We start from the raw sequence: 12,805 nt of genomic DNA on the forward strand, positions 1-12,805 counted from the left end.
CCTCTTAAATAACTCATTTCCACTGCTCTCACTCTTGACTTGTGTCCTTCCAACAATGTCCAAGCTTCACTTCCGTACGTTAGAGTTGGTATCACAATACTGTCATGTAGTAACTTTTTTACTTCCATGCTCACTTCCCTGTTTCTTATCACTGCTTTTAAGGAACCAGCAACCTTTCTTCCCTGCTGTACCCTTTCAAGCACTTCATCCTCCAAACCTCCATCCTTACTCATCACACTACCCAAATACTTAAACGTACTCACATTTTCCAATTCCTCACCATCCAACCTCGCTGTACATTCACTGACTTCACCTCTCTCAAAGACCATCACTTTACTCTTCCCTACATTCACCTTTAGGTTCCGTTTCTTACACACTTGTATGCAAAATAAATTGCCGATGAGGGGTACTACGAAATCTCGTATATTACGGATGAATTAATTTATTTCTGTTTACTTCAACAGTACAGTAGTTTGGTAAGCAAATCGTTAAGAAGAGGTAATAGGGAGCGTCCTTACAATGTATTTCTAATTCTGCTCCGTTACTTTATTCTTGTGTGTAATCCATGTCGATATTGACACGACATTAGAAGCCAACCAGGGGATATTAATGAGTAGTTTGGAAAATAAATCGTTAAGGAAGAGATGCTTGGGATCTTCCTTGCCCGACGAGAATGCGGACTCGGAGCTGTTCGGCCAGACTACCTAGGGAACAACGACTACTACTACTACCCTTTCAGGGAGAACACATGGAATGTACATTACCCCCGCAAGGAGTACACAGGGAGTATATGGAGTACATTACTGCTTCAAGAACTACACAAGGAGTACATTATCCCTTCAATGACTACACAGGGAGTAGAGTACATTATCGTTTTCAAGAAGCACACAGAAGTACAGTACCTCCTTCAAGGAATACACAGGGAGTACTACAAATCCCCTTTAATGAGTACACAGGGAGTACTACATAATCTCCTTTAAGGAGTACACAGGGAGTACTACATAAGCCCCTTTAAGGAGTACACAGAGAGTACCTTGCCCTTTCAAAGAGTACACAAGGAGTACCTTACCCCTTCAGGGGACACACAGGGAGTACATTACCTATTCAAGAAGTACACATGGAGTACATTACCGCCTCAAGAAGTACACAGGGAGTACATTATCTCTTCAAGGACTACACGTACAGGGAGTACATTACCCCTTTCAAAGAGTACACAGGGAGTACTACATTACCCCCTTCAAGGAGTACACAGGGAGTACATTACCGCTTCAGGGAGCACACAGGAATACATTACCCCTTCAAGGAGTACACAGGGAGTAAATTACCCCCTTCAAAGAGCACACAGGGAGTACAATTACCCTTTGAAGGTGTAAACAATGAGCACATTACCTCTGCAAGGAACACACAGGAGTGCATTACCCCTTCAATGAGCAAACAGGAGTACATTACCCCTTCCAGGAGTACAGACAGAGCTCGTTACTTTCATTAGTTAAGGAAGCTCCTTAACATCTCTTCCTCAGCGGTTTATTTTTGGGTATGTCTGGTTAACAAGAATATGGCCATGTTTCAAGGATTTATATAACACAGAGGAGGACCGCAGGGTGTAATAAGTAAAATAAATAGCTACGAAAAAGGTGTTAGGGAGCCAGAGTCCAAAATTCACGTCCTACAGTGCCTGGAAGGCCGAATTGACCCTCAACTGTGACCTTGGCCTTCAACTGGTTATTCTCAAATTTTTTCTTCCTTTCTTGACCCATAACCATTCCACTATGTTTCGTTCAAATTTCGAAAATGTTCAAGCTGATTTTGACTTGATATCTTGACTTTTAGCTGAATGTTCTAAAAAAGTAAGAAGAAAATTAATAATAATAATAACGATAATGATAGCAATTTTGGTGGTTCCGTCCAATAGTTTTTTCCATAATCTTGCTGACGAATAATATAGGCTACAGATGCTACATGTATATAAAATTGTAAGTTTGAGATTCTCAGCCTACTTTATCCTAAAATAACAATAATCTTCATCAGATGTCACCACTTGCGCATATTAGAGCCTTAACTTGGACCACCAGAAATACAATCAGAGGCAAAGGGAGGTGTTGGAATTATTTTCATATAATTTGTTTCAGAGCTGCTGCATAACCTTGTCGGACTACCCATGCTAAGCAGCTCTCATAACTGTGACCATGGATGCTATGACAAGACAGTGACAGTAAAAAAAAATAATAAATGAATAAATAAAATATAAAAAACATTTCCCTGCCAGGAACACTAACTTTAGTTGAAATTAACAGGAAAAACTGAGGTAGAACAGGCATAGTTTAGGAACTGACATGGAATTTCTATTGGAAAGGACGGAAACATAGTGTACTATAAGAGCGAAACCTGGAAAAAAAAAAAAAGTTAGTGATATTGTCATGAAAGAAATACTGACCTGGAAGATGTTATTCCCCCCTTTAACCTCTCTTATTTATAACTGCGTTTTATTATAATTCATTTATTATTCCTTGAGACGATGGGGCAGCTCTTACAGAATGTAATGTTTCCAGTGCAAATGAAAAATGGAAGTACTAGAGCCTTTTCCTTCTGCTACTGATTAATTACCCATTTGTCCAACTAAACCATCTTAGTCACTTTCACTCCACCCACGCTTGACCAAAAATAGCCAGAATAATCCTGTAGTTCCCAAGTCAGCTGAAAGTGGCTATAACGAGGAGGCTTTTGCGCGTTACATACAAAAGGAAGGTGATGAGGTAGTGGGGGGAAAAGGTTTATGTAAATACTGAACGCACCCTACGTAGTCTTTATTTCTTTGTAGGACGCGTTGCTTTTCACTGCTCTCCTTATTCGACTACTCGTATTTATTTTCTCTCTCTCTCTCTCTCTCTCTCTCTCTCTCTCTCTCTCTCTCTCTCTCTCCTCGCTAAACTCATAGCCTTTAACCTAGGATGCTTTCCTATATTCTTCTCCCTTCAGCTTGGATTCTTTAAATTAAATACACTTGCTTTCCAGAGGATTTATTATCGTGCGTTAGGGAGACTTTTACATATCCTTCCTGAGTTGAATAAAAATGTGTGGATAGCAAAAATATATTATGCAATACGGCATCGGAGTGAAGCTTAGTTAAATGTGTCTAGGTAGAAAAGGGCTGTATAAAGAGAGAGAAAGGGAATGTCTGTGCAGGAGGGATATTGCACCTGTCAGTGGTGTAGTAGCATATCTAAGTCATTATTCATTCCTTCACGCTGGATGACACCCTTGTTACAGTAGTTTATTCCTGTAGCTCTTAGACAAGTTTATTTAGCTTAGGAACGGGTTCTTGTACTGAAGGGGCATTTGAGGGTTTATCTGACACGTCTGGATCAAAAAGTTTACCTTAAGCTAAATAAGATTGTCCGGAGATATCAAGCAGAAGACGAAGACAGCCTCGCACCGAATGAGTTCCCTGTCATTCCCATGTTGTGTTCTGTATGGTTACTGGTATCGTCAGACAATTTCATTCTGTTTTGGAGGGGCTTTTCTAACTGGTGGAGTTAGATTTAGCCTTCATTTTACCTAATCACAACAAGAGGACACCCCAAAGCTTAATCAATTCGTCTGAAAGTAGTAAGAATATAATAGTCGCCAGACTGAAGGATTTAAACGTGGCTAGACAGAAGAGGGTCGTATAAAAAGGGCGAAAAGTTTGATGCGTGCCGCCAGAGTATCGTATATGCCATTTTTTATTTGCAGACGTAGGTCAGTACTAACCCCTTCAACTGGATGATTCTTTTTTACTTTACTGTCCCTAGACAATTTTATTCAACTTAAGAAAGTCCTCGTACTGAAAAGGTTGCGTCTAACCTGTGCAGTTCGTAAAGTTTAGAAAAAGCCACTCATATTGAAGGGGTTTATTAAGGCTGTATATAATCCCTCCAGTTCGAAAATTCTACCTAAGCTGAATAAAAATCTTCAGGAGATAGCACGAATAAAACGAAATAGACGTCCCGGGGATGTATGGGTATGGGCATGAGGCGAGACAGAAGAGGGTTGTACCGTATAAAAAGAGTGAAGGGCTTGGTGTGCGCCGCCAGGGTATCACAACTGTCATTGTTTTATTTGTATAGCTGGGTCATTATTAACGGGCCTGACAGATACCCTGATTGCCTGCCAAGGGCCCTCCATGCTTTATTATAGTTCAGACGGTGAGGGTGATACGATGCCCCTTTGTCACTCCAGCCATTAATCGTGTGTATGTCCGTCGGTTAAACTCTCTTCACTTTAACTTGGTCTAATAACAGTCATGTATAAGTTCACAGATGATACCCTGTTCACTTTAACTTGGCCTAACATTAACTGTGTGTAAGTTCATAGACGATACTCGCTTCATTTTTAACTTGGCCTAATATTAACGTTGTGTAAGTCATAGACTATAATCTCTTCACCTTCGCTTGTCCTAAATTTGCCATCTTTTCAACTTGAATGCTGAGTTGTAACAAGGAAATTAACGTTTATATGTGGTGCTGGTCATGCATAAGTGTCAAGAGGGTGTAGAGTCGTTGTATTGTCTTGGTCAGCCACTGAGCTACGTGAACCAAGCTGCAAAAGGACGAAAATTTCCTCGAAGTTAAGGTAAACTAATCGTTGTCAGTACGGATGATAGCGATACTCCTTTGTCACCCCTTGTGCAAGTTCAGGCTAGTCACACAGAAGGGGGCTTGAGGTGGAGTGAATGTAGAACGTAGTCGTTGTCCTCATCGTCATCAGAATCATCCTCATCATTAACTTTTCCCTTGTCTCACAAATCATTACCCTTGTGAAAGTCACTGCCCTGCGAAAGCTGAAAGTAGTCCTCGAGGCAGGAATCTGATGTGTAATGAGTTTAGAAAAGTCCTTTGTCATTCCCACCACTAGTGCAGACTCATCCCAACCCCTTCTGTAGGAGGGGGTGTCTCCTAGACTGAATAAAATAGTCATGCGGGGTCAAGAATAATATGAAATAGGCTTCATACCCCGTCGTACTGAAGGGGTTATCCTAGTAGAGATTGAAGGAGTGTGAGGCGAAATGAAAGTAGAGTCGTCCTTTGCCAGTAATCCTTAACGCCTTCAATCCACCGACTTAGTCCCTTATTTTATTCTCCCTAACTCCAGATGATTTTAAGCACCTTGTAGTTAACTTCTCTTGAAGGGGTCAGTGAAGGCTATATCTACCTCTTCCAGTTTGAAAAGCCACAAAAGTGAGTAAAATCGTATGATGGTAACAGGAACAGGATATAAAATGCATCATTGTTGTGAAGTGCTTAGCCCTTTCAGTCTGGTGACATAGCTACAGTGCATATTAATCTTGTTATCTATATACGAGTTTATTTGGCAGAGGAAAGATCTTTCGAACATAATGGCTAGATATAGCATGAAATAACTCCATCGCGACTAGAAATTTTTCCTAAGTTGCATAAAATCGTCTAAAGTATTATCATTCGGATACCAACAAACAACCTAATTTACCTTGGGTGAACCTTTCATAATGAATGAGGGTCATAGCCTGTTATAGGTGGCACAGGAAGTTTCCTACCACCTCACCCGTTCCTTTGCGATGTATTTGCATATTATTTTCAATTGTATGTTATTTCTGTCGTTTTAATGTCGGTAGTTTATATCAGTAACATACAAGAGGATATTGAAGATTAATGTGCATAATAAACCACAAAGTAAGAAGTGTTTCGAAATATCCTGAGCCACTTAGAATTCGACCCTGAGTTTAAAAGTATCTCTACAACTCATCCAGTACCGTGTTACATTCTTTTTGCCTCGCATGCCATTTTTTTTTTCTTTTTTATGTTGGAGGGTCTTAGCAATGGGGTTATCTAATGATTTTGGTTAGGCAGGAGAGTTGGAGGTGTTATGAATACAGAATGTTAAGAAAAAGCACTGCGTGCGATATTTCTACCCTCAGGTTCTATGATGTTTGGTCTTGAGAGAGAGAGAGAGAGAGAGAGAGAGAGAGAGAGAGTCTGTAAGTTACTATGATGTATTATGCTTTAGTCTGGTAGTTTAGTACATAACTACCGCATGCTGTCGGGTAAAATTATCTGTATACAGCGATGTGGTGCAGCAACTGATATCCTGATTATATTTCAAAATACTGATGTTTATATATGTTTGTTTTTCACATTATACATATGGCTGTGTGGTCTCAAGTAATTTTTATTATAGTAGGTGTTATTTTACGAGGCTGCATATGTTTCTGTTTTCGTGTACATTAAGTTCTTATAGTTTCAGTTACTTAGATTTATTTTATTGATTGTTTTTAACCCGTTGGATCCTGATACTGTTTTATTTTTTTACTGGTATTTTCAGACGATTTTCTTTACCATACGATAGACTTTTCGAACAGAAGGGGTCAGATTTAGCCTTCATTAACCCCTCACTGGTAGAGCACTGCAGTGTTGAATAAAATCGCTTGGAAGTAGCAGGAATAAAGACAAATAAAGTCGCCGGATTCAAAGCCTCATAATACTTGCCATAGCTAAGCCTGGCACTACGTTTTCCAGTAATTTAACTCAACTCGTGGTGTGTTAGGGCCCATTAAATCCTTCTGAGGGTACCAGAGGGTGAGGGATGAGGTGTTTAGTGTGTGAGATGGTGCAATATATATATATATATATATATATATATATATATATATATATATATATATATATATATATATATATATATATATATATATATGAAGGTGCTACATTTCTGTATATACCTGGATAGGCTATGAATACTATATCCTTTCCACAGCATTTTTTTTTTTTTTTACGTGATTCATATATTCTAGTATTTATTGTTACAAATTAATATTCAGTACGGAGTTTAAGTGAAAAGAGTGTATCATGAGCCCCTTCAATAACATGTCCCCTTCCTCCTCCCCTTTTTCAGTTGCCAGACATATTGTAATGGTAATGCAACAGACTCAGTTAACCTCTTCTCTTTAATGATATTTCGTATTCTTTTCTTGTTTCTGCCAAAAAATTTTACTCATGTTAAGGGAAGCCTCATAATGAGGGGGTTTATGTAAACTGCAGTAATAACTTCAATACAGACTATATATTTTGATTTATTATATCTGTCTTTACCTGTATTTCCATCTATTTTTCTATCTGTATCTACCTGTCTGTCTATCTATACATCACTTTTTGTTACTGCCATACTAGCTGATTCAGGTTAGGAAATATTGCTGTCATTATAACAGCGAAGATGAATAAAGGGAAGAGATAGGGTGGGATGGGATGGGAAGGATTGATATGGAGGGTAGTGGGCAGAGAGGCGATGGCAAGAATTAAACGCAAAATCGTATTGAAGATGAGATTAAAATATGAGAAGAAAGGAGGGGATGAGATGGAGAGAGGGAAAGACAGCTGTAGAAGTATTTATTTATGATCACAACCACTTTCTTTGCCAATAGTCTCAACCATTTTTTCCAATAATCATAGGCAGTATTTATAAATCTCCTGAAGTTTTGTCTAAGAGTGTATTTACGCGTCTTTACTCATAGAGCCAGTTAGTTTAATTAGAGTATTACGATGGCAAAATTAAGTATACCTCCAAAAAGCAATTTTTGATAATAGGTGTTACGAAGACTTTTATCTGTAGAAATTGGGCAGGATTAATTGAGTACTGCTCGAGGTCCCCATTCAAGTAAATTATGATTTTTTTTTTTTCTTTTTAATGCAGTTTTAGTTTTGAAGTCTTTGGTAACTGTGAGAGAATAAAGGCATGAACAGTTTTGCACAACTCAGGTTCGAGAAAATTTATGAATAAAGACCCTGAAGTGAGTAGGGGAGGAGAGGAGAGACGAAACGAGAACAGTGAGGGGAGAGAAAAGTGACAGGAGGGGAGAGAGAAGAGAAAGGAGTGAGAGGAGAGAATAGAAACGAGGGGAGAGGAGAAAGAAGTGAGAAGGAAGGAAAGAGCTGAGTAAGGAGTGAAAAGAGGAAACTCAGGAGAAACGGTGAATGGAGAGGAGAGACGGGGGAGAGGAGAGGTAAGAGAAGAGAAGGTAGTGAGAGGAGGGGAGAGAGAAGAGTGCAGATGCTGGGGTGGAGTCACGCCTCATCTCAGTCTTGGCGCCTCACCCTATACTCTCGTCCCAAGCTCCTGTAAACACCCGCTCGCCATAACATTATACAAACCACCCCTAATTAATCCATTTTACCTTAATTATTTACGCATGCCAGGCTGGGGGGTATTACGTTAGTGAAGCCATTAACCAGGATGCATTAATTTTCCTGCCTGGAGTGGAAAATTGATACACGGAGGGAAGTTTCCAGTGGTTTATTTCTGTTACATGGTAGGTCGGAAAACAGTTATAAAGAGTCAACTGGTACCGTTCAGCTGGGCATAAGGGAGTGTAATAAGTTCACTAATGGTAAGCATACTTCATAACTTTATATTCCACTGACACTTAGGTAATAATTCACTTTTAAAGCGAATTTTTCCGATGGTCATGGAGCAAAACTGAAAATCATTTCCGTGAGATCTATAAAAAAATTTTCCTTGCACAAATAGCGTCATGGTAACAAGCTCATGGTCCCACTATTATTATTATTATTTTTTTCTGTCGAACTCTACAATGCATGATTCGGGCGATACTCGTCTTTCAGATATGCTACAGATCAAGTGTGGAACATCTTTCTTAATTTGTATTTCCCTTTGTCTACGGCATCCAGTCTTTTAATACGTCCATGTATCTCAGAATGAATGGATCTTGATTTTGGCTCTCTGGGTCACAGTTTCCTGGGAAGAAAAACTTTTGTAGCAGGCTCCCAGTCCTTGGTTCATTTCTGTCCTGCCCGAGAATTGAGATGAGCTTGATGAAGTCGTAATTTGGATGGCGTGCAGCGGGCAAACACCAATCTCATAGCCCTTCAGCTGCATTGCCATAGCAGTTACATCCCTCCAGTTACCTCGTCATAGCAGTTATATCCCTCTAACTGCCCCCTCATAGAAGATTTATCCCTCTAACTGCCCCGCCATAGCAATTATATCCCTCTACTGCCCCGTCATAGCAGTTATATCCCTCTAACTGCCTCGTCATAGAAGTTATATCCCTCTAACTGCCCCGCCATAGCAGGTATATCCCTCTGCCTCGTCATAGCAGTTATAATCCTCAAACTGCCTCATCACAATTATATCCCTCGAACTGCCATAATTTCGTCTGCTTCTACGAGATTCAGGGACGTGACGGAAATGAACTCAGCCTTCCCGCTTTTGTTCAGTTTCTTGTATCCCATCCTCAACCCTGTACTCCATGCAGGATATGTTCACAGTTAAAAATGTGCAGTACGTGTTCACAGTTAAGGATATGGTTACTGTGTGATGTGCTTACAGTTAAGATGACCTATAATGTTTTTACATTCAAGGTATACATAACGATTTTACAGTTCAGCATATTCTTTAACGTTTTCAAAGGTCAAGTTGATATGTAACGCTTTCACAAAGTTGTTCTTCAACGTTCTCAATTTGTTCTGCAACGTTTTCATAGGTCAAGTTGATCTGTGACGTTTTTACAATTTGTATGTGCACTTTTCAGGGTGTTTATAATTATATTGTTCACAGTTCACGGCAAGGTATTATTTGCCCACAGTTCAAGTTATGGGAACTTTTATTTATTGAGTCATTTTATTATTCTTTTCATTTTACTTTGTGACTACCTCCGTCGCATTGATTTTCTAACGGACCTGCCACGTGGGTGCATGGGAGGGGGCCTGGGGTCCTCGGGGTAGGGCTGCTCTTCAGGATACAGACCCAGTTTAAGACCACAGAAGAACATCCTCTCCCGAATATCCTGCTTGAGGGCCCTTAGTTTGAGCAGGATCTCCTCCTTCATGAGCGTATAACACATGGCGATGAGGCCCATACCCACCAGGAGGTACAGGAAGTTGACGATAAGTTTGATCCTGCTGTCGTCCGTTACACCACCGCCCCCGCCACCTCCGAAACCAGGCACAAAGTCTCCTATCCCGATCTTGGCGAGGGAGGTGAAGGAGAAGTAGCATGAATTAATGTAGGTCCAGTTCTCCCACTCGGCGAACATGATGGTGCCGGTGGCCATGTAGAAGATCATGACCCAGATGCAGGCAGTGGAGGGCACGATGATAGTTGGATTTTCCTCTATCATTGCACCGTCCCCCTCCAACCCAGCTTCCATCCGGGACTTGCTTCGGTTGAAACAGCGGTACATGACCCGATACAGGTACTTAAAGGACTTGGCGAATACGCGACCCATGTTCATAAAATATACAACGTACAGAGGGATACCCAGACAGGCGTACATGATGGTGGCTATTTTACCCCACTGCGTCCGTGGTGTCATCTGCCCGTAACCTATCATGGTGAACACACTCAGGCAGAACATCAGAGCAGCGGGGAAGTTCCAGACTTCCTCGTGCGTCCTTCCGTCATATCCCTTCTTCTTGATCACGTATACAATCTGGTTCTGAAAGTTGTACAGTGTGTCGTTGACGTCCTCCTCCCACCGATTCTGGTTGAGGACGTTGAGCCGCTCGGTGATCTCCCACAGAGTCTCGATGGTGGAGTTGTGGATGGGTACGGTGCAGTTGGTGGGCCAGTGCGCTTCCTGTCCCTCAATGGACATGAAGGCAACAGCCCCGACTATAGCGTAAGACACCACCAGGCCACCAACTCCTACCTGGGTGCACATAAACGACACGAACTTACGGCAGCAGTCCTTGCACTTGGCCCGCGAACCTTGTGACGAAGAGGAAGACGTGCCATAGGACCGTTGTGATGCCACGCCGTATGACCGCTGGGACACCACCCCATGTGACCTTTGGGACACTCGGCTTCGCTCCACAACCATCCTGGCCACGACGGTTTTTTCAGTTTTTGCCAGGGGAGGTTTTGGTTTTTGTCAGTTTCTGCACTCATTTGATATGGTAATGATTATGCAGCATTCATTTACTTCCACTGCTTTAATTATTATTCACCAATCACTTACCGCCACTGCTCTGCTGATTAGGCACTATCAATGTACTGCCAATGGGCTTATTATTAGGCAGCATTCATTTACTTTCACAGCTATTTAGGGGCGCGGTGGCTCAGAGGTAGAGCGTTGAGCTCGTGGCCGGGAGGTCATGAGTTCGAGCCACGCCCGGGGTTGCCGTGCCGGGAGTGGTAGCGCGCTCCTGTAACCTAGTGGGGCTATATGACCATAGTTGCCTAGCTTGGGTATTATATCCCTTTTTTCACAGCTATCTCGCTGCACTTAGACTTGAATCTGTTATTCTTTTCCTTCAAGTAAGCTCATATATTCACATTACACCGAAATGGCCTCCTTCAGTTCCTCTCTCAGCTTTCTTACACAGTAGTTCGACTGTTCTACTTCCTCTCATTCTCATGGCTCATTTGGTTTGACTTTGCATCTGTCTGCACATACTTGATTCATTTTTCGGTTTATTTAAACAGTTTTTTTTTTTTCAGTCCTGATTTTAAGTCGACTGTTTGGATGAATTTCCATTCATTTAATTAGTTCGACGTCAGGTTTCTTTGCATCAGGACTCATTTCAGTTTTCTTCCTCATTGTTTATTTATACTTTTTATGTCTGTGTTAACTTAAGGTTGACTCTGGAAATATTTTTCTTCTGTCACTTCAGTTGATTTTCTGTCTTCCTGTTTTCATGTATTTTGTTTCTTTTCATTGACTGTTGCAAGTACTGTACCTTTCACAGCCTAGCTGGAGTCCACCTAATATATATTTCTTTCTCGGTGTGATGAGTTTGGCGTTCATGTATTCAGGTTGACTGCTTGTGCCGACTGCAGTTTTTCTAGGGCAAGGGGTTCATAATAAGGCTGTTGGTATGTGTGAGTCGTGTCTGATTCTTTCTTTTATTATCACTGTTCTTTTTCATGTTTATATCCCTATGAAGTCCCTGTCAACACTTTTTCAGTCTCCCATTCAACATCTTTTCACTCCTTTTCCAACACCTTTTCAGTCCTCGGCAACTGTTCAGAGTATGTGTTCACCTCAGATACCATTGTTTTTCATGTTCCAATTCTTTTCCATGCACATTTTCAGTACTGTTCTGCAACTGGTCAGATCTCATGTAAGATATGCCTGTAATCTTCAGTTATGGTACCGCCCTGGCATCCTTTGTTCCGTCTGTTAACATAATTTTTTAGTCCCTTGAGGCACCTTTTTATTCCATTCAGACACCTTTGTAGTCCATTAGGGCACGATTTTAGTGTTCATTATAAGCTTTCTCAGTCCTGTCCAGTCCCTGTTGTTACATTTCTCAGTTTCTCTCAGCCGTACAAACAGTCTCTTTTAGTTCCCTTTCAGCAGCACAAAGTCATTCCCCATTTTCTTCCTGTTACAGTGGTCGAAGAGTCTCTCCGAAGTCAGTAATACGTCCAGTCTCACTCAGCTTTCACTGAGAGCAGGACAGAGAGCAGGGTAATAAATGGTATGCCGTGGGTGAGGGGAGAGAGATTGAGAGGAAATGATGTGTCCTGGGTGACGCGAGAGTGAGTGAGGGAAGTATGGGTATTGCTTCTCCCAGGGCACAAGCATCACTGCGTCGTCTGCCCTGCCCTGCCAAGCCCTCTCGCTCCCCTCGCCCCTCCCCATCCTTTCCCTCGTCTTCCCTATCCAAGCCTTCTCCATTCTACCCACCCATTCCCTCATCTCCACTGTCCAAGCCCTCTCCCTCCCCTTCCCTTTCATCATCTCCCTTTTTCCCCTGCTCCTTCCCTATCTCCCTTGTCTTCATTCCATCCATTCCTTCATCTCTCTTCCCCTTCTCTCTCTCCCCCTCCC

The 12,805-nt window shown here is 41.5% G+C and overlaps 1 protein-coding gene across 1 annotated transcript; it reads right to left on the minus strand.

Annotated features, from left to right (window-relative positions):
- Window positions 1-4,681: 4,681 nt before the first annotated feature.
- On the minus strand, window positions 4,682-10,849 carry LOC145417561 (TWiK family of potassium channels protein 18-like). The gene is made up of 2 exons (XM_080286267.1): window positions 9,704-10,849; window positions 4,682-4,771 (listed from the first exon to the last, which is right to left on the minus strand). Exons 1-2 carry the CDS (start codon window positions 10,847-10,849, stop codon window positions 4,682-4,684), a joined length of 1,236 nt encoding a protein of 411 aa, XP_080142393.1.
- Window positions 10,850-12,805: the final 1,956 nt, after the last annotated feature.

This window comes from Coenobita brevimanus, chromosome 110 (assembly GCF_032717465.1).
Source record: "Coenobita brevimanus isolate Jiangsu-jjx chromosome 110, ASM3271746v2, whole genome shotgun sequence".
In the NCBI taxonomy this organism is placed as follows: domain Eukaryota; kingdom Metazoa; phylum Arthropoda; class Malacostraca; order Decapoda; family Coenobitidae; genus Coenobita; species Coenobita brevimanus.

Bases quoted from the DNA above. Each gene is read 5' to 3' on its own strand.
- LOC145417561 (XM_080286267.1), bottom strand. From the start codon at position 10,849: ATGGTTGTGGAGCGAAGCCGAGTGTCCCAAAGGTCACATGGGGTGGTG. The intron at 4,772-9,703 runs GTTAGAAAATCA...TTGTGAGACAAG, and splicing joins TGCACCCACGTGGCAGGTCC to GGAAAAGTTAATGATGAGGA.